General features: G+C 37.3%; 1 protein-coding gene across 1 annotated transcript in view; it reads right to left on the bottom strand.

The window, feature by feature from the left end:
- Window positions 1-3,306: 3,306 nt before the first annotated feature.
- The window catches only part of UBL3 (ubiquitin like 3), a 72,711-nt gene continuing 53,957 nt past the window's right edge, over window positions 3,307-22,060 (bottom strand). The window contains exons 2-5 of the mRNA XM_045844788.1: window positions 19,842-19,950; window positions 15,730-15,816; window positions 6,503-6,580; window positions 3,307-6,198 (exon numbers count right to left, since the gene is read on the bottom strand). Coding sequence (XP_045700744.1) covers window positions 6,146-6,198; window positions 6,503-6,580; window positions 15,730-15,816; window positions 19,842-19,950 — 327 coding nt within the window. The 3' untranslated portion in view covers window positions 3,307-6,145. The remainder of the gene's footprint in view (window positions 6,199-6,502; window positions 6,581-15,729; window positions 15,817-19,841; window positions 19,951-22,060) is intronic.

The raw sequence follows: 22,060 nt of genomic DNA on the forward strand, positions 1-22,060 counted from the left end.
AGCCATTCTAGTGAGGGAGTAGTGCTGTTTCAGTGTAGGCATGATGTTAAACTTTTATTCAATGTGTAAATGAAAATGATATGCCTGCGAAATATATCATATAGCTATAAACAATGTGTTGTTAAAGAAGACAATATTGTGGATATGCTTATGATATGTTAAAGATAAAAATAGTACATGAACTCAGCATACAGTACATTTTTTTATTTTAATGTATAGGTGTAAGAGGACTAGAAACACATTCACCAAGATATTAATAATTGATTCTGGAGGAGGAATTGGTTTCTGTTTTTCATACTTTTACATAAGCATAATATGTTCTACAATGAGTATGTTCAAGAATAGTCTCTGCCTGAGAAAACAAACTGTATGTTCAAAAATATGCTGTACTTCTCTGGGCCTGTTTTATCACCAGTAAACAGGCCTATGTCATGACCCTAAAACAGTGCTTGTCACCAAGTAAGCATTCAGTAGATGACAAACTTTGAGAACATGACACCCCCAGGATTGCAGGGATGGTAGTGCCCTCAGGGGAGAGTTGGGGCCAAAACGAGAGAATGAAAGGGACTCCCACAGAAGCAGCCTAGGCCAAATGGCAGGTTCCTGCTGGGCCCTGGGTTTCTGGTGTTGGGGGCAGACGAGTGGTAGGAAATGGGACAGAAATGGGATGTCATAGGGCCACATGGGGGTCATGGTGAAGAAAGACATCAAGCAGGAAGCTGGTTGTGTGGGCCTTCTGTGGTCTCAGAGCAGATGGTGGTGGTGAGCTGTGTCGGCCATAAGGGAGAAGGGTCTGGGCTTCTCATTCTCTTCTGACAATGGCACCAGGAGGTGGGGGCAGATGGACAATATTGCTCTGAGAGGGCATGAGTTCTCTGAGAATCCTGAAGTGTAAGGTATCTGGTTCTGGAGACTTGACCCAGCAGTAGTTGCCATCTTGTTCCTGTCCCTGTCATCTCACTTGGTTCCCAACACCATTTTATCTACAGGTATCCCTATCCTTCCGCTGTGTTCCTGATTCTTGGTATCTATGTGGTTCTGTTTTTGGTCATCTGCAAAAACCAAGGCAACTGCTCCAAGCCACAAGTGCTCAGCTTTAATGAAGCTGGTAGATGAGGCACAGCTGTCAATACTGAAAAGTAAAACATTAAAGGGCCCTGGTGGTTCCCATTCACAGTGGGGTGGACAGCCAGCAGTGTAGCCCAGCACTGCTGTTTTGAACACAGCAAACATGTACTTTCTCTTATTTTCTGTCAACTCCAGCTCTTTCCAGGTCAAATATTATTCTGAGATGTTTTGACATTTGCTATTCATCCCTGATTTATAGATCCAACTCTCATTTTCTGTTCATGCCTTTTAAAATTATGAGATTGGAGAGGTGACTTGTAGCTACAATGGTCTCAGATGTTTTTTCCTTCATCAGAAAAATTTGTGATCATATAGTCATATTTAATTTTGGGAGATCTGAACAAATAACCATCTTCCTATTCTTCCTCATCTTTTGGTAAGCTAATTTCATAAAGTTTGAAGAATGTGTTGAAGTGTAACCCTCCCTTCTGCGTATCACTAGGGATGCTTCTGAAAAAGCGGAAGTAGGGAAAACTTTAAGAAATACATTAGATCGCCTATCAAGCAGTCTAGAGCAGTGGGGTTCGCGCTGGGCAGAACCAGCAGCCCCATGAGTCCTCAGGAGCCGGGTATTTTCTGTCTCTCTACTCTGCACCTTCCCTGTGCCTGCTCTGCCCTCACACTAGCTCCAGCAGCAGTTTCAATCATCACTTCCAGACAAGACAATGTCCAGAGGAGAGCAAAGTCTCTGCTAAGCTTTTTGGGAGTGAGAACTTTCCCCAGAACCTCTCCACTGGGGAGCTCCCCTCAAGTCTCCTTGGCCAGGATTGGGTGCCAGGCCCACCCCTAAACCAATGACACCAAAGGCCATGGACTTGGGCCCTACGGCTGGGATAAAGCCACAATTCCCTGAGCCAAGTGTGTGTTGGGGGAGGGCAAACTCTCCCCTCCCCTCCAAGAAAATCAGAACTCAACAAGCAAGGGAGGAGAACTTGGGAAAAGCAATCGCCAGGGTAGATATTCATCAGCTGTGTCACCATGAAGATCTAGAAGGTCACAACTGTTTCCTCTTTGGGCTCTTAACATTTCCACTGGAATCGTTCATTCTCTCTGAGTGCAAATTAACCCAAGTGCAGCAGTCCCGTTACGTCTGTTAACTATGGGATGGCATAGTCAACAAGTCAAGGGTCAATGGTTCTCAGCACATGAAACACCTCATCATCACAAACACCTGTCTCAGGGTTTTGCTCAGGTAATTCAGAAATGGATGCCTGAATCTGAGGAAACCCACAGTAGTATGCCGTATTTTTGTTTCTATTATCCATCACAGTTCAGCTACGCCTCACCCACATCAGCACTCAGGCCTGCAAAGCTCCACATGGGTTCTTCCTGCCCTAGAGCCGTTTCCCACCCTGATCAGACCTCTTTTGAAAAACGCATATGCTTATTTTTATATCCCATCTCAAATGGTGACAGTTACATTCTCATGTTAACATGTCCAATTCTTTGTGGTCCAAGCCCTATAACCTGGTGTCTATAAGCTGTATCTGAAATTGTCTCAGTGGTGAATTGCTGATTTACTGTCTACTCTGTATTTCTCTAAAGTTGTCATTTTGAAAAAAGGGCAGAATATAAAAAGTATAAAAGGATACTTTGAGATCAATGTCAAGGACCACAAAATTACTTTACTTAGAATGAGATGCTTCTCACTTAATTTTGTTCATGAACTCTTTTAGAAGCCACTTCCCTCCTACCATGTCTATAAAAGGGCTCCATATATGGTACAACCTTCTGAAGAAAGGGCACCAAGTGGTTGGTGGGGACAAGTGGAGGGGGTCACAGCTAGTTTCCTACTGCCCACGTGGCCTCAGCTGGAAAAGTGGGCATGGATGACAGGCAGCAGTCTGCACTGGTGTTTCCACCATCATTCCAGGTTTTATATTCTTCTCTCAAGCCCTCCTCTCACCCAATCACTAACAAGCAACAGTACTATGGAAATGTTAGTGGGAAAACTGAAGACATGCCTGTGAGTCACCAATTAGGATGGAATGGAGGCACACTAAGTTTTGGATGACCCCTTCTCCTTCTAGAAGAATAAAGGCTGGCATACACAGTACTGATTTTACTGAAGTATGTAATAAAACAAATTAAAGAAAAAAGAGAAACAGTAGAGAGGTAAAGAATAGGGAAATACACCAAAATTATAATTAGAAATCATTTTTAAAAAGGGAAGTATTCTACAACAGATGAATAAAGTTTTAATTTCTTTTCACATTAAACATTGTTTACCACAATCAGCTAAAAGAAATTACTGTAACAAAGGTCAAGATAACATAAAACTAAGAATAAATGTTTGTTATGAGAAAACCTCATTTAATGTGAATGACAATGTGAGATACTGTATTTTTCATGACAGGATGAGATACAACTTACCTAGAAGAGAAAACAAATAGCTCAGGTCAAGGAGACATGCTGAGAATTGAAGCAAGGAGACAGAAAAGGAAAGCTTTGTCTTGTGCAGAACACTTCAAGTGTAGGATAATTTAGGTAAAAGAGGTGCGTTAGATACCAAGCACTGGGCAGAGTCAGAGGCCCAACGTCAGGCTTTATTTATGATACTGGGTCTACACAGCTTCCACCTTTTGGTAAGTAAGCTGTCATTTCGGCAGAGGGGCCTTCAGTGGCAGCCTTGGCTATGACTAGTCATATTTCAGCCATCAGGCAGCCCAAAGAACTATTTTAAAGAAATAATTGAGTATTTTCACAAATAACTATTAAGGCATCTAGATTTTTGGTGTTTTCAGTTTATAATTTTACTATTATTTTTTATTCTTTCTTTATTTTGCACAATAATGATATTAAACATTAAGTGACATAATTCTTTCTCTACTAATAAACAAGTTTATCCATTTTGCAAACTCTAAATTGAGGTCTTGTGAAAGGGAAATGCATAACATGGAAACACACAGAAAAATATTTTGAAAACCAGTAGAGAATATTTTTAACTATCTTAGAAATTCAATCACAATTACCTGATAGTCTTTAGCTATGGAAAAACATAAGAGTAAGTAGAATTAAAATAGGTATTAAAAATAATTACCAGTAGTTTGTTTTACAAAAGAAGGATAGAGCTATAAATGACTTAATTGCCCAACTAAGTAACTACCAGATTCTTTAGTCAACAATAACAGAACTCACGTTTGAGCTAGTCAACAAAGCATATAAATACTTAACATCTCTTGAATATAACATTTTAGTGATAACAGAGACTACATAACTCTATCCATTGTTTTGACTGCACAAATTAACCAGGTTAAATATCAAAGCTACATTGTAAATAATTCCCAAAACTAACAAGAGAATATTAATTAAATGAATTTTTAGAGATTAAGAAATAAAAGCAGAAAACAATTGTAAAATAAGACAGTACTTAAACAATTAACAACCTAATCAAGGCCTTTAAAATGACGAACAGAATGCACTACAATATATTTTTAATTTACAGAGAAAAAAATCTGTAAGTACAGGTTGCAGAAAGAAAATGTTTAGTGCTATTTACATTCATTTTTAAAACTCTGCTCTATACAAATTTAATTCTGTCAGTATGAACAATATTTTTGTAGATCTACTGCATATAAAGCCTTTTCATCAATGCATTAACAATGAATAAAATGACCTGATTACCTTTAAACAAAGCTGACCATCTGAAACCTTTTACATTTAATGTTTATAAGGACTGTGGACACTTAGTCAGAACATGTCAGCCTGCAAGTTCATTTTTATAAAGGCTAAAGTTATTTATATGGAATATTGTTCTATATACTACACGCCAATCTATATTTAAGTTCTATAGTTAGGTATTTTATAAGTTTTTTTATTAAATATATTCTACACATATTTGTAATTTCATCCAGGAAGAAGAATTTCTTCCTAGTGAAAAAATATAAAATCTTTTATATTTTTACAGGTTTAGATGAAACTAGCTCATGCTTTAGTACTGTGCAAATTGTTTTTAGCATATCAATTTTTTAAATTATTGATTTAAAACAAAGAGTTGATTTTGATTGCAAGCACTAATACCAAATACAAACTATATAAAGAAACAAGTCAGTTATTATGGAGAATTTTTTAATTTTAAGAATTCATCTGAACTCTCTAATGAGTAAGTGTGACACTGGACACAATTACAGATGAGCAAGAATTATGAAAAAATTCAATCTACTGATATTCAAATACATAAAATTGAACAGTAAATGAGGTTTTCTAATATTTCTGCCCAACAATGAAAGTCTATGAGTGATTGGAACTTAATGCCCACCCCCCCACACACATTAAGGCTAGGAAACGCACTCACCCCTTTTGTGCTGTGTGGACAAGCACTCGGTTACTTATGACTGAAGAGTGCATGCGTTAAAGGAAAACAATTCGCTCATCGGCTCTCCACTGAGTGCTTCAAACAACAGGCACATTTGTTTCTTCACTGGTGCAGTGAAGACTGTCACACTCAGCTTAGGATCTGTGCCAGTGCAGCCACCATGGGGACTTGGGTAGAATTCACCCAACATTTTGGTTTCTTTTCCATCTTTCTCCTCTCCAGTTGGCCCACTTATTAACTTCATTAATTGCTGAGTGTTTTCCAGTGTGGAATTGTGCATGAGTATTTCTAGGTACCATAAACTATACTATAAATTCTGATGAAAAACAATGTCAAAGTTTTCTAGTGCAGACTGTATTTGGAACACTTGATTTGTTAGTTCTGGTGATAAAATTTTTGTGGCAGCAAAATAGTTTCAGCTACGAAAGGTGACTTGTTAACATTTCCCCTGGAGACTGACTGCATTCAAAACCCAGTATTTTAAATTGCTCAACATAAACAAAAATACTAGTAATAAAAATCATAGTGAAAATGTTCTTAGTTCTTTTGACTTTCATGAGAAGATGACAGTGTTCATGTGAGCATTCAGTTCCATGGCTTTACAGGCAGACTTTCTAAGGTTTCTGAAGCAATGTTGGGTCTCTTTTGTCCCAGCAGCATGAAAGACAAGGACGACATCACATCACACTCAGCAGACAGTGTTTAGAGGATTACACAACAATTACTCTCTCCAGTCTTCTCACGATTCCTCTGACCTAGAGAAAATGAAGAAAAGCCTTGTTTATAAAAATGCTCCAGTTGGAGGTGGGGCGAAGGGGAGCACCCAAGCTTAGTAACAGATAGGTTTTTCTTTTAATGTTTACATTGTTTTCAATTAAAAAACTATAATAAATGCTTTTAATTTTAGTCTGTTTCCAAAATGTTTTATTTGCTTAATAAATTCTATTCATAAACAATGAAAACTTCCTTTCCCTAAGAATTCTTGTCCAAGAAAAACAGCCATATTTGAATGCTTGTCTCTATGGCTCAAAAGATGCCCTGCCCTAGGGCCTGGCTTACCTTGAGAGTTTGGCTCTGGCAATGTCTCTCTGGCCACCAAATGCATCACTGTTGTTTTACCAAAAGGAAGTTTTAATGCTGTGTGAAAAATAGAAGACAATTTGTTACATATTTCAAGCTTTTGAAATCACTAACCAGAACTAAATCCATTTTAAAAATTGACTGCTTTTGGTATGACTTCCTCAATAGCTTCAACTGCTTCCTGGATAGAACATCTCTTAAAAAATGAAATTAGGTTAATATTATCAGAAAATTTTTACAATTCAGAAAGTCAGCTATGGCATTAGCTTGACACATACCATACTGTTGAAGGAAGAGGACAAGGGAAATAGATAATTGATTAATATTGGAAATAACCTGTAGAAGAGAAAAGAGAAGGAATTTAAAAGATTGTCTTGGGGGGACAGTGACTTGGTGATCTGGAATTATGCTACAGGGACAGTGCACCAACCATAAGAATAATATTTCATGGACAACCTAAACCGGCATCTAAAAGCAAGGCCCCTCACTTCAGGTACAAGATGGCAGAGTAGGAAAGTGCTGAGTTCACCTCCTCTCATTGACACCAAAACTACAAATACATATAGAACTATCTCTAAGAATGACCTGAAGAACAGGTTTTCTACAACTATGGATGTAAAGAAAAAGCTACACTGACACAGGCAGGAGAGGCAGAGCCTTCGTCTAGTCAGGACCCACCTTACCCACCACTTCCTGTGCAGTGTGACCCACAAGTGGGAGTGATGTCACAGCTGCAGAATAGTGATGGGTCTGAGCCCTGGCCTGGAGGACCTGCACCAGTAATAGGTACCCCCATAACATACGGCTTTGAAAACTAGCAGGGCTTATGCCTTGGAGAGCCAAAGGGCTGCAGAAAACCAGCGCAGAGGTAGCAATTTGAAAAGCACCTGGTCATTTGTGAAGGTGGGCAGGGACCTACTGAAAATTTGAATCTCCACAATCAGAAGTACTGTGGGTGCCATCCCCCACTTTTTACTCTCCTGCCACCCAGCCAGTCTGATGTTGGCAGGTACCATTTCTGACACCCTCCATTAATGTTGCTAACAATGTTCATCCCACTCTGGTGTTTCTCTGAAGACGCCACCCAGGTGCCCACCCCTAAAAGGGCTCCTGCCCTGGCACAGCAGTGGGCAGACTCAGTCAACACCAGCACACTGCACTGTGTCTGCAACAGGTGAGGCTGGGCCTTGCACCAAAGAGCTACCCTGTACACCAGCATGCCCCAACAGTTGTGGCCAGGCCTCACAGCCAGCAGGGCCAAGGACCAACCTCACCTGCCAGTGTGTCCTTAGTAGTTGTGGCCACAATACCACAACCAGAGGCCACAATAGTTCACAGAAGGAACACCCCTGGACATAACTGGCTATGGTGACAAGGGGAGAGATTCCACCTATGGGCCCCACAGGGCACTTTCTCAATAAGGCCACTTTTTCAAGAACAAGATATGTAGCTTATCTACTTCATGTATAGAAAGAGATAAAATGAAGAGACAAAAGAATGTATTCCAAACAAAAGAAAAGCAGAAAGATAACTAAAAAAAAATGGAGGAAATCTAGATAAAGAGTTCAAAGTAACAGTCATAAAGATGTTCATCAAACTGTGCAGGCAAGTGGAGAACTTCAACAAAGATAAAAGTTATAAAAAGAACCTGTCTAAACTGACAAATATAACAAATAAAATGAAAAATACACTAAGAGGGAATCAACAACAGTCAATGATACAGAAGAATGGGTCAGTGATCAGGAAGACAGAATAGTGGAAATCATTGAAATGGAAGGTCAAACAGGAAAAAAATGAAAAAGAATGAGGATAGCATAGGGGAGCTCTGGGACAACATCAAGCCTATTAACATTTGTACCATAGGGGTTTCAGAAGGAGAAGAGAGGGAGAAAGGAACAGAAAACCTATTTGCAGAAACAATGACTGAAAACTTCCCTAACATGCCGAAAGAAATAAACATTCAAGTCCAGGAAGCAGAGAGAGTCCCAAAAAAGATGAACCCAAAGAGACTCACACCAAGACACAACATAATTAAAAGGTTAAATTTTAAATATACACAGAAACTGTTAAAAGCTGTAAGAGAAAAACAGTTACCTACATGGGGGGCTCTCAAAAGATAGTCAGCTGACTTTTCAACAGAAAACTTGGCCAGAATGGAGTTCTGATATATTCAATGTGACAAAAGGAGAAAACCTCCAACCAAGATTACTCTACTAGGCAAGGTTATCATTCAGAATTGAAGGAGAGTTTCTCAGATAAGCAAAAGCTAAAGGAGTTTATTACCAATAAAATGGCATTACAAGAAATGTTAAAGGAAATTCCTTAAGCTGAAAAGGCCAAACCAGAAATAAGAAAATAAGAAACTAGAAATCTGAAAGAAAAGAAGATCTCACTAGTAAAGGCAACCATATAATAAAGGCAAGTATGAAACAATTAAAATGACAATAAGTACATACCTATCAACAATTACTTTAAATGTAAATGGACTAAGTGCTCCATTCAAGGGACATAATGTGGCTGAATGGATAAGAAAAAAAGACACACACATATGCTGCCTATAAGACACTCACTTCAGATCTAAAGACACACATGGATGGACTGAAAGGGTATGGAAAACAGATATTCCATGCCAACAGAAATGAAAAAAAAAGCTGGAGTAGCTTTACTTACAACAAATAGACTTTAAAACCAAAACTGTAACAAAACACAAGAGTATGACACAATAATAAAGAGATCAATCCAAATAGAAGATATAACAATTTTAAGCATTTATGTACCTAACAGAGGAGCACCTAAATATACACAGCAAATATTAATAGACATAAAGGGAGAGATTGACAGTAATACAGTAATAGTAGGAGGATAAAACACCTACTTTAATGAATGGATAGATCATCTAGACAAAATCAACAAGGAAACATTGGCCTTAAGTGAAACATTAGACTAGATGGACTTAATAGGTATGCATGGAATGTTCCATCCCAAAAAAGTAGAATACACATTCTTTTTAAGTGTACATGAACATTCTCCAGGATAGATCACATGTTAGCTCACAAAACAAATCAATAAATTTAAAAACACTGAGATCATATCAAGCATCTTTTCTGATCAAAATGATACAAAAATAGAATTATAAGAGGAAAACTGAAAACAATACATGTGGAGGCTGAACAACATGCTACCAAACAAACAATGGATCAATGAAGAAATCAAAGAGGAAATCAAAAAATGCCTTGAGACAAATGAAAATGGAAATATTACAAAATCTATGGGATGAAGCAAAAGCCATTCTAAGGGGGAAGTTTATAGCAATATAGGCCTACCTCAAGGAACAAGGAAAGTCTCATTCTAATTTTATAATGAAAGTGAGTAGAAAATGAAGCAACAAAGCCTAAAGTTAGAGGAATCAAGGAATTCATAAAGACCAGAGCAGAAGTAGATGAAATTAAAGCTGGAAACCTTATTCTCTCTGATTTCAAACTATACTACACAACTACAGTAAATCTAAACACTATGGTATAAAAACAATACCACTGGTCAATGGCACAGAATAAGGAGTGTGGAAATAAACCCACACTTACGTAGTCAATTAAACTTACAACAAAGGAGGCAAGAATATACAATAGGGAAAAGTCTTCAAAAAATGGTGCTGGGAAAACTGGATAGGTACTTGCAAAAAAAAAATTAAACTGGACTACTTTGTTACACAATATACAAAAATAAATGCAAAATAGATTTTAAGACTTGATTTAACACCTGAAACCATAAAACTCCTAGAAGAAAACATAGGCAGTAAACTCTTTGACATCAGCCTTAGGAATATAATTTTGGATGTGTCTCCTCAGGCACAGGCAACAAAATAAAAAATAAATAAATGGGACTACATTAAACATACTTTGCATAGCAAAGGGAACGTCAACAAAATGAAAATGCAACAACCTACTAAATGGGGGAAGATATCTTCAAATAATATAACTGATAAGGGGTTAATATCCAAAATATATAAAACTCAGCATCAAAAAACCCAAATAATCCAAGCCCTGGCTGGTGTAGCTCAGTGGATTGAGCACGGGCTGCGAACCAAAGGGTCACTGGTTCGATTCCCAGTCAGGGCACATGCCTGGGTTGCAGGCCAGGTCCCTAGTGGAGGTCATGTGAGAGGCAACCACACATGATGTTTCTCTTCCTCTCTTTCTCCTTCCCTTCCTCTCTAAAAAAAAAATAAAATAAAATAAAAAAATAAACAAATAATCCAATTTAAAAAATGGACAGGAAACCTGAACATTTTTCCAAAAAGACATACAGATGGTGAACAGGCACATGAAAAGATGCTCAACATCACTAATAATCAGGGAAATGCAAGTAAAATCCACAATGCAATATCACCTCTCACCTGTCAGAATGGCTGTCATCAAAAAGACAAGAAACAACAAGTGCTGGCGAGGATGTAGGTAAAGGGAACCCTCATGCACTGTTGGTGGGACTGTAAGTTGGTACAGCCACTGTGGAAAGTAGTATGGAGGTTTAATAAAATTAAAAATAGAACTACCAGCCAACTCAGCAATTTCATTTCTGGGTATTTTTCCAAAGAAAATGAAAACAGTAATTTGAAAAGATACGTGCACACCAATGTTCACTGAAGAAGTATACAATAAACATGATATGGAAGCAACTGAAGAGTCTATCCACAGATGAATGGACAAAGAAGATGTGGTACATGTATACAGTGTAATAGACTCAGCCATAGCAAAAGATGACATCTTGCCATTTATGACAACATGGATGAACCAGAGGGAATTATTATGCTAAGTGAAATAAGTCAGAGTAAGACAAATACTGTATCATTTCACTTATATGTGGAGTCTAAAAAATTAAATGAACAAACAAAACAAAATAGACTCATAGATACAGAGAACAAACTGAGAGTTGACAGAGAATTGGGTAATGGGGGCGAAAAGCTGAAGGCAATTAAGAGGTACAAATTTATAGTTATAACAAATAAGTCAGGACATGTAATATACAACACAGGGAATACAGTCAATATTATAATAATAACTTTGTATGATATTGTTGGGAATCATCCTGTCTGGTTTCAGAAGCTGTAACCCCACTGACAGGTGAAAAGGCCCCATGGCTAGGGGACCTTGGGATTAAAAGCCACTAAGAAAACAAAACTCATCCTCCTGGTAGGGGTGCAACCTCTGCCCCCTTTACATCACCCTGCTTGGCCCCTGGAGGATAGCTGGTTAGTCAACGATGGGTAAGATTCCTTAAGGGAGGGACAACCTAAGACAGGCACAGTCTCAAAGGGGCCATCAGGGAAGGACTTAGAGGATTATGGAGGGACAAAAGACCCTCACCCTCCACTTTGTTATAGCCTGAGTCCTCATTCTATCTGTAAAAATCTCCTAATCTCTTGGCTGCCTTACTTCCCCTGCTTGACTTAAGCCTAAAACAATGCCGGAGGCGGGTCAGCCCTGTGCTGGAACAGGTAATTCCAGAGGGGGGACAATCAGGCCTAAGAAAGAATGCATAAAATCCTGTGAAACCTGCTTTGCTAAGAATGCCCTCAATTTAAATGTTAAGGGTGCAAGCATAAAATAAGTGTGTTTCCCAAAGTTTTATGGCCCTTTGGCTCACTCTATCTATCTGACCCTGACTCAGAATAAGCCCTTATAGTTCTTTGTTATCTGTCCCTTGATCATTTTTGCCTAACAATGATTGATGAGCTTTATGTATATGCCCTGTATTCCTATGCAAACTAAATTCAATAAAAGCCCACTGAGAAAGAGGCTCGAGGCCTTTCTCCTCTGAGAGACTGGTCAGCCTTTCCTCCCCAATCAGATTATGTCTTGGTAGACTTATTCTCATCTGCAACAGCTGAGAGGGCTCTGCGGGATGGACCCCCCCACCCCCTGGCCACAAGGTATTAGATGCTTACAGACTTCTCATGGTGGCCACTTATAAAGGCATAAAAATGTCAAACCACTATGTTGTACACCTAAAACTAATGTTATATTGAATGTCAACTACACTTTAACTAAAAAAGCTTTATAAACCAGAATGAAAAAAATTTCTTTTAAACACTATTTTTTGTAAGCATGGGAAAAAGTTCAGATTAAGAGACAAGTGTTTCTGAACCTAATTATATGTCAGTCACCTAATAAAATTATTGTACCAGACAGGCCACTATAAGGTAAACAGAAAAAAATGACAAACTGAATTTTGCACACTTCATCTCAACTGTGTATTCTCCAATTACAAAAAAAATTATTTAAAATGTTGGTTTAGAAGACTCACTGTCTTGGCATTATTAATAATCACTATTTTCTAATCAAGTCTTTAAAAGGTTTTTCTCATTCATAAATAACAAAATTTAGGAATATGAAATATTTCAGACACAAAGAGATTACTATAAAGACACCCATGTATCTATAAGCCATTTGAGCAAACACCAAGTTTCATGGTAAATTCCTTTGTTATTCTGTGTATAGAATTAGAAGATCTGACATATCTAACTTCAAGAGTTATTTCCATCATTGTGACCTTTGAGTTTTGACATCCCCAACTACTTGCTCTTCACTAACTACAAACTGGAGGCAGGCTTACGAACATTACTTGGCAAGTATGATCCTCCTGCTACCTGCCTTTTAAATCTTGCTCTGTTGGATGATGGTCAACAGGTAGATTAACAAAAAAAGTGCCCATTTTCTTCAATATTATTAATACTTCATGTAATCAGATGAGTTTCCATCTTGTTTAAAATTAGCCAGCCATTATTTGGTCTATTTATTAACTTCTGAAGTTTAAACAAAGCACAATGGCCCATAAACACAATGATGGACCCTTTTGGGTAATCTCTCAGGCCAGACTTAACATTAAAATGCAAATAAGACTTCAGAATACTAGAATTTTCACTGAATGCATCAGGAAATGCTCACTGAATTTCAAATGCACATGGGCCCCATGAGGTATCACTGTCACACCACCTTGTTGACTCCAGTAAGCCAGACCCGAGTTCAAATCACGCCTCTGCTGCTCACCAACTGTGAAAGGAGTGGGGAGTTACTGAACCCTCCCTAAGCCTCCATTTCCCCCCTAAAGTGGAGATAGTAATTCTATCACCTGCTCCTTAACAGTTCTAGTGATTAAATGAAACAATCCAAGGAAAGTGCTTACTTAGTTCAGGGCTTGGCACAAAGACAGCATTTGGTATGTTTTCAGACTGCAAGGAAAATGGATCTCAGAAAACAGGCAGAGAACTGAGATGGTAATTTAGACAAATACTGGACAGGCCTGGAAAGCTGCTGAGTGGCTGGCCATTTGAAGCTGGAACTTGGATTGGTGAGCACTATGATTTTTCTTCTCTATTTGAATTTTAACTGGAAATAGTAGACACTGATACAAACTGCATCAAAGAAGCTGAAGGAAGAACGTACAAGGAACTTGTATGAAAGACCATACAAGAAAAATGCTTCTACTTTCCTTCACTGTGGACACTTCTATTTTTGCTATGACACCGCACTATATCCACACAGTTTTCCACCTTCACATAAACATAAACATCACCCAGGATTTCAGCTCAGGAAACCACTGGGAGACGGGGGAGGGGAGAGAGGGCATGCAAATGAGTATCCAAGTGACTCTCATGCTCACTGGCTCATCCACATTTTGGGAAACACTGGTCTGGAACGTGTGAACATCAAACCTGTGGATGATCTTCACCTTCCAGTTGGTAAGGCTATTACCACACCTCTTCTTCAGTGGATTGAAATTCTGCATAACTGACACCAAAAAAGGGGATTCAGGTCTATTTTTAAGATATTTTTAACCAAAAATTTATACCTGAAACTTATATCCACACAATGACTGACCTCCATCCCTGGCTGTATCCCCACTTCGTATTCACCCACTGCCCAAACCTCACCAGTAACCAGGATCTCACTCTTTCCCACGGAGGTCCATTCTTTCTTTGGGCAGCTCACCCTGTGCAAATAGTCTTTCTAGTAGTGAATAGGAATCTGTCTGCCTCTGACATCCAGCTGTTGGTCCTACCTCTAATTCACAGGGTTATAGAGCAAGTCACAAGCCTATGCCTTCTCCACATTAGCCCTTAGAAAATTTGAAGATAGTTGCTATGGGCCTGTGTGTTATCTCCTTCTTGATCCACACTCAAGAACAAAGAAACTTCGTTATGTGTGAAATTATATCCTGAAAAGTTCTACCTACTCGACATTGTTATGATCATCATTTGCCCTATCCCAGCCCTGATCACACAGTATTTTAACAGTGGATTTTGTTGTTTCCATCTAATACTAGAGCACCTTGCAGGAGGAGATTCCATCTTGTTAATCCTGTATCTCCAATTGTTTAGCACAATGTTGGCAGAGAAGGAATAGGTATATATGGAATGAATGAATGAAAACATTCTACCTTTAAGGAAAAACAAATTAAACATTTCACATTGGGTTTAGAGAGAAAAGCCAGACTATATTTAAACAAAGATATTAAAGTACATCATTCATTTGCCTACCAATTTCCAATTATCAAAATACTTTGGAAGCAAAACTAACCTTGCCGATGGTAGAAAATGTACCATAAGGGGGCACCGCTGAGCTACGTTTCTCCAAACACAGGTACAAAGCAGTGGTAGCTAACAAGTGTTTACTGTGTGCGAAGCACTGTTCTAACTGCCTTCAGTGTATAAACTGCTTTAACCCTCCCCACCTTGGGGGCACGCACGATGCCTATTCCACGTTACTATGACAAAACTCAGACACAAAGCAGTTAGCCACTTGCCCAAGCTACATAGCCAGTGACCCATGGAGCCAGGGTGCAACTTGCACAGACAGTCTGGCTGTAAAATTTCTCAGTCACTGTACAAGATTCTCTCTCTAATGTTACTCTTTATTCTTGCATGAATGGCCATTACATCAGTTAAAGTCAAACTGAAAACATTCCTTCATCATTATATTTGAAAACCAATTACCATACACCTTCCCTGTTTGTGTATCTGGCTTTAACTTTAAATATTACACATGAATTACATTCTACAGAAGTAAAAGTGGACATCAAAAATAGGCAGAACTCATATTGAGTTTGAAGTTACAATTTTTTAGTAAAGTCAGACATTAGCATTAAACAAACAAATGGCTAATGGTGCCATGAGACAGGCCTTAAATCCCATTACAAAGGTAACTAATTACCTCCTAATGTGACATTTCCATGTAGAAATCGTCCTTGATAAATAAGTCGTAGAATATTTGGGCTGCTGACCTGCTCTTCTTCCCAGTCTGAAAAGAACCAGTGAATTTGTTAGGTGTGTTTCAACACAAAATTAAGGTATTACCACATTGTCCTGAACTTCTGATACAAATCAGATACAGCACATCAAAGACGACACTAGGAGCTTCTGCTTAAGTACAACAGGCACCCCTCAGGCAATCACTGCAGCCTGAGTTCTTGCTAGCTCTTCTCCTTAAAAATAGGAGCTGCAGAAAGACTAGTTTTTGTTTTTAAGAACATTTAATGTGCCAAAATAGAGTCCTGGAGTTTGAAAATTGAATCATGTGAGGTGTGAAAAATTGAATCCTAGGTAGAGAAATGTCATCTGAAAATTAATTTTAATTACCAGTAATTAAGAAAATATTCTAATATTTGTACCTGTTAAATATGTTTGAGGCTAGAAACAATATGTTTAACAAGATTTTTAAAATAATTAACATATTGATATAGAGAATAACAAAAAAATTATACCTCAAAACTGTGGGAAAAGTTGAGAATAACAAAAAATGTTTACTTTTAGACAAGAGTGATTTATTACTTTATTGTCTTTTTGAAGTCATTTGGTAAATATTATAGAAGGTACAACTTTAATTCTCTTTACCCAAAATATTCAGAAGCTAGCAAAAAAATACTATGGAAGCTAGAAAAGTGCACAAGGAAAATCAAAAGACAAACTGGTGGGCAGGATGAGTAACAGAAAAGTTCACGTAAGTGTGTGGCTTACAAAACACCACCCTTTGTTAAAATAATGCTGTGAACACTCTGGTGTGTGACAGGGTAGAGGGTTAGTAATTTTCACTAGCTTGGGGATATAATAGTTAAAGCTCTGATTTTTATACGGATTTGAGAACTCCATCATTGTCTCTCTCAGCAATACGGTATGATGTGTGCAGAGCTCCTATTATCAGGAGATGGTAACAGTCAACACCAAAACTAGTTTAAAACATCCCGAAGAGGAAGTGATAGCAGAAAAAGGGGGTAAGTGGAATACTTTCCTTTTGCCTTTTTTTTTACTGTTTAAAATGATGAATATGAATTTGATAAAACAGTGACTCAGTACAGCAGAAATGGGTAGCGGGGAAAGAAATCTCAGTCGTTTCTACTTCCTCCCTTTCCACTCCCCCCCAGGCCCCTCCTGCCTTTTTTCCATCCATCTTCCCTCCCCCTAGCATGCCTTCCTTACTTCCAACTCTAGCACTCCCAGATCCCTCTTCTATCACAAAGGTAAAATAAGCCTTGAACACTTTTGTATGGATTACTTTGACTCCATCATATGCAAAATTACTGTTTAATAGAAAGTTCTGGTCAAAACAGAAGTGTTTCATAAATACAAAGATAAATGACAGTAATTATTTCACAAGAAAAAATAGTCTAAAAACCTTTAAAGTCTTTTTTGAGCTGCAGAAACTTGAAGCCACATATTTCATTATCTCATACGGTGTCCTGATTTCTGCGTACACCACTGGTTTAACATGCTAGCTCCCCTGCCCTCTCAGAGGATCTGAAATTTGGAGACCTGTAGAAGAACAATGCCTCAGGGAGCAGTTTCAGCTGCCAGCAACATGCACTCAGTGGATTATATTGATGACCCAGGAACAGCTACAGGTGTCACTATCCACCCATCAGCAATGTTCCACTGAGCTGTGGAAGATTATACTGAGGAAAACCAATTCCTTCCACAATTGTATTGTACAAAGTATGCTCTTTGACCGATTTAATATTTACTACACTGTTATTATTAGCACCAATAAATATTTACATTTGCTGACCTTTGGTGCATTATGTGATACAATGTGAAACTGGATTTTTAACTTAAATATTTTATGTAAAATAAAAATTAAATGATGTGTTTTTATTCCCTAAATCGTCTAAAATTGCTGAGTACAACTGACAAATTGAGGAAAGGCTGGGTTCAAACACTTTTTTTATGGAAATAAGTACCACAGGATTAACACAATCAATTTCCTGTGCGAGTAGATGGTTCATTCAATTGGGAAATTACAGCAAAGACCTGCACTTGAACGTTACCTTTGTTTACCACTATTCAGGATACTCTAAGGCATTAAAACTAATTTTAATATTTAGGCACACAATTATGAAGGTAAAAATATTTCTTTTATCTTAAGTTATAACACTGTCCCCAAAAATAAATTTTTGAATATTACTCAATTTTTGTCTTATATTAATCTTTTCTGTAATATTCCTAGATGTCAAAAGCTATCTTTACCATCCCTCCACTCCAAAATCACAAAAGTAATATTATGTCATACTTAGTTAAAATATCAGTGTTTGATTTTAAAAATGCTTTTCATACTGACAGCCCTCTCTCCTCCCTGGCTATGAAGACATTCCAATATTCCAAGAGCCCCCAGTTTAGCCCACTTCAGCTTTTCTGAAATTTCTTCTTACCTATAATCTTTAGCTTCAGTAGTTTTCTGATTTAGAACAAACACTGATTTGTCCCTTAGTTATCAATATGAAGAAAGATCTAGTTATCTGAAAGTATCTAGATCTAAAGTATCTAGATACTTAAAAAAGTATCTAAATCAGTGTTTCTTAAATTCAGATCTATGAATACCAAAACATACTCTTAGGGTCTGAAAGTCTTTTTTAAGAATTTTTAAATTGTGTTTCACTTTAATGATAATCTGGAAGAGATGATCTAATTTGAATAATTCCTCTTATAACCAAGTACAGACTTGGGGTTTTAATGCCCATGTATGCATTTTAAATTTATGATCGAACTGACACCAAGCAGGACTTCTTTAATTGTCAAGAGGCTAACAAGGAACGAACAGAGGCAGACTTAATACATAAATGATTCTTTCCTTCCTGCTGAGTGAGGGCTGAATGACAATTTGGCACATGGTGTGGATGAAGGTTCTGTGGTGACTAGGTCCTCGTACAGCAAGCAAGAGCACATGCATGCCAACTCAACGGTGCCATATTTATGGTCCAAGCCATAAGTTGGTTTTAAGAAAAATATACCTTCCAGCACATTAATGTTGTTAATTTCAATATTATTGGTTTTAGAGTTATGTGTGCATTTTTCTTGTATATCTTTTTAGTTTTATGGTTGTGTGTGAGTTAATAAGGATAAAGAATTTTAACTGGGTTTGATGTTTTTATCTTTAAAAATAAACATTGTGTTAAAAACTTAAGTCAGTACTAGGGAATCTACAAGAATTTTCTTCCTCTAACAGTTCCACATATTATTTAAGGTAAGGGGATACTGATATAATTTATTCATTTTTTATACAATGTGTTCTTTGTTGAAACACGTCTTGTCCTTTAAATGTCCAAATTGCTCTGGCTAGTAAAATTAAGTGAAATCAGCTCAAACAGTCATGTCATTATGGCACATAATAGGGTCAAGGTGAAGTGGGGAAAGTTCAAAGGAAGAACATGCGCTGAGAGCTCACTTTAGGATGGCAAGACAGAGTCTTCCCACACAGAAAGGAACCAGAGGAAGGGAGGAAGGACACCCACTCTCTCACAACTTTGGTGTCATGAACACTGGATTAAAAATGCAAAGCACAAATAGGTTTTATATTTTCTTGATTTGTAGTAGTTCATAGAACACATGAAGTGACATGAACTGGAAATTAACTTTGTGGCAAACTCAATTTTAAATAGCTTATGCATAGAACAGGCCAAACAGAATATACTTTGTTAAAGGTAGTTTTCTTTCCTTTTGTTGTGTCTTGGTATTAATAGGTTTACTAATTGAAAATGTGTATATGTTAGCTGTATTATGTTTTACTTTTTAAAAATAATTTTCATTTACATGAAGCAGTTCTGAGTCAAAAACAGGGACTTGGCATAGTGGCTCCTTTACCATTTCTCAGTGAGGTTGTTGAAGAGCAAAACAGGGAAGGTCATACAGTGGTCCCCTTTAACTTTGAGCCTTATGCTCTCAATTATTTATTTTTTTGTATCTTATATATTTAAAACTTTTTCAAAATGTTTATGAAACAAAGTAAAGGTAGGGAGAATTAACATTATTCATTCTCAAGAGAAAAACACAACTCACCCATCGGCCAATTGTCATACACGTGCTTTGCAATGTCAGAAGCAGAATCATTAGGAGAAAACAGGAACTCTTTTGTCTTCCCGCTTACCAAGATAAGGCGCAAATTGATCTGAAAGAAGACAGTGATGCTTTTAATATAAACCTGGAAATTTTTAAAGTAAAATACGACTCAGCTTTTTATTTCAATCACATTCTAAATTATTACTATTTCCTCATTTTTATTTACTTAAATTATATAAAAAAATTTTATAAAAGATTTTATTTATTTTAGAGAGAGGGAAGGGAGTGAGAGAGAAACATCAATCAGTTACCTCCTGCACGCACCCTGACCAGGGACTGAACCAGCAACCCAGGCATGTGCCCTGAATGGGAATCCAACCAGAGACCTTTCGCTTTGTGGGATGATGCCCCACCAACTAGGCCACATTGGTGAAGGCTGTAAAATTTTTTTTAGAAAATGGGAATCTGATATATGATATTATTTCTAATATTTAATATATATGAGGGAAGAACAGATAGATATGCCATAATAAATGAACAATGGAAAACCAAAATCCACCATGTCTTTAAAATTTACTCCAACAATGTTTGGAATTGGACTTTTACAGGTTATCACTATTACTTCAGAATGCATATTTTCCATTGTAAAACTAACAAAAATGGTGACTCTGTAGATCACTTCACTCAACAGAAAAAAATTTTAGATGTTAATCTACTTCTTAGAAAAAAATAAAAAGAGAAAACAAATTATATAAAACTTTTTATTCTATACAATTATTTAAACCTAAACAAATTAACCAGAAGCTATAATTTTAGAGAACTTTATTATGGTTAATAGAGGAATCAATGACATCCCAAATGCATGATTATGGATTTTCCTGGGAGAGGGAAGAGGAGCTATGTATGACAAAGAGCAGATTCTCAGTGCAAAATCTAAGGTAGACAGTGGAATTAAAATTTTTGAGATCCACTGGATTTACATTTCTTACTAAATAGGTATTTGCTTATATGCCATTCTTAACACATTTTCCAAAATATTCACTTTTTATTTTTACCCATAATTAACTAGGTAGTATTTTTTTAATCACAACATCCATATACCTCCCTGTAAGTTACAGGAACACAAGCATAGCCTCCTATACTTCTGGGCCTTTGTTAAGACAGCAAAGAAGACCGTCCTAAAAGTTGGGTCTGATCCAGAGCTGAGCCCTGGGACTAAGCCCTGCTTCTTTATACAGAGAGAACAGAGAATGTCACTGTACCAGTTCGAATTATACCAGGTCCCAGGTACATCCCAGTCTCTCATCTTCAATTACCAGTATTTTTCCTTATTAAAAAAAATACCAGAAAATCTGTAAGATGGCAAAGGCTACAATGATAAATTGGTGCCTGGGGCAGCACCACCAAGACACTGATCTACCTACTCCCACCATGGCTGGTGCCACTCCCAGCACCTCACCACTCTGAAGATGAGTTGAAGGTTATAAAATATCTTATCTAGAAAAATGCTACATGCAGACAATTCCATATTCGATGGGGTGCAACTGGATTCCATATCAGATAGAGAACTGGATTCCATATTAGAAAATGTATTCTAACGGTATTTCACAGTCTCTCTCAATAAAAAAATTTTTTTAAGTTAAATAGAAATCTATATTCCAAGTGAAAAGCTCTTTATTGATGTCGAGTAAGAATTTTTTGCTGCCTTTCTTCCTTAACTAGAATAAAATTAGACCAAAGAATCTAGTACAGGAAGCAATCTGATGAAATTGCACTGCTGTGAGGTGATATGATCCAGAAACTTTGTAAGTTCCACTTGAACTAAATTCAAGTAGTGGTTTGCCAAAATGATTAAACTGTAAGGAATCACCACCTTATTTATTTCCTATAATAAACAAGTAATAAGTGATTTTTTAAGCAAGGAACCCAACACTTGTCTATATGATACAATGTGGACTTTGTACTAACAGACACATCACTGTTCTTGGCTGTCTCTTTATGTGTGAATACTGATACATATATTACGCTTTGAACTTATGTGCAATGTTCTAAAGGTTTCAAACTATTGTGTAAGAGGCTTTTAGTCATTAATGCCCAGGAAATTATGACTCTCATACTGGTTTAGGCAAATATATTTGTTTAACCAGAAAGAAATATAACTGAATTCAAGCTCTCTGAGAATTATATAAATGATATGAACATATTACTTCTTAGAATAA

The sequence above is a fragment of the Phyllostomus hastatus genome, unplaced genomic scaffold, assembly GCF_019186645.2.
Source record: "Phyllostomus hastatus isolate PE091 unplaced genomic scaffold, TTU_PhHast_1.1 phas_contig_41, whole genome shotgun sequence".
NCBI classification, from domain to species: Eukaryota; Metazoa; Chordata; class Mammalia; order Chiroptera; family Phyllostomidae; genus Phyllostomus; species Phyllostomus hastatus.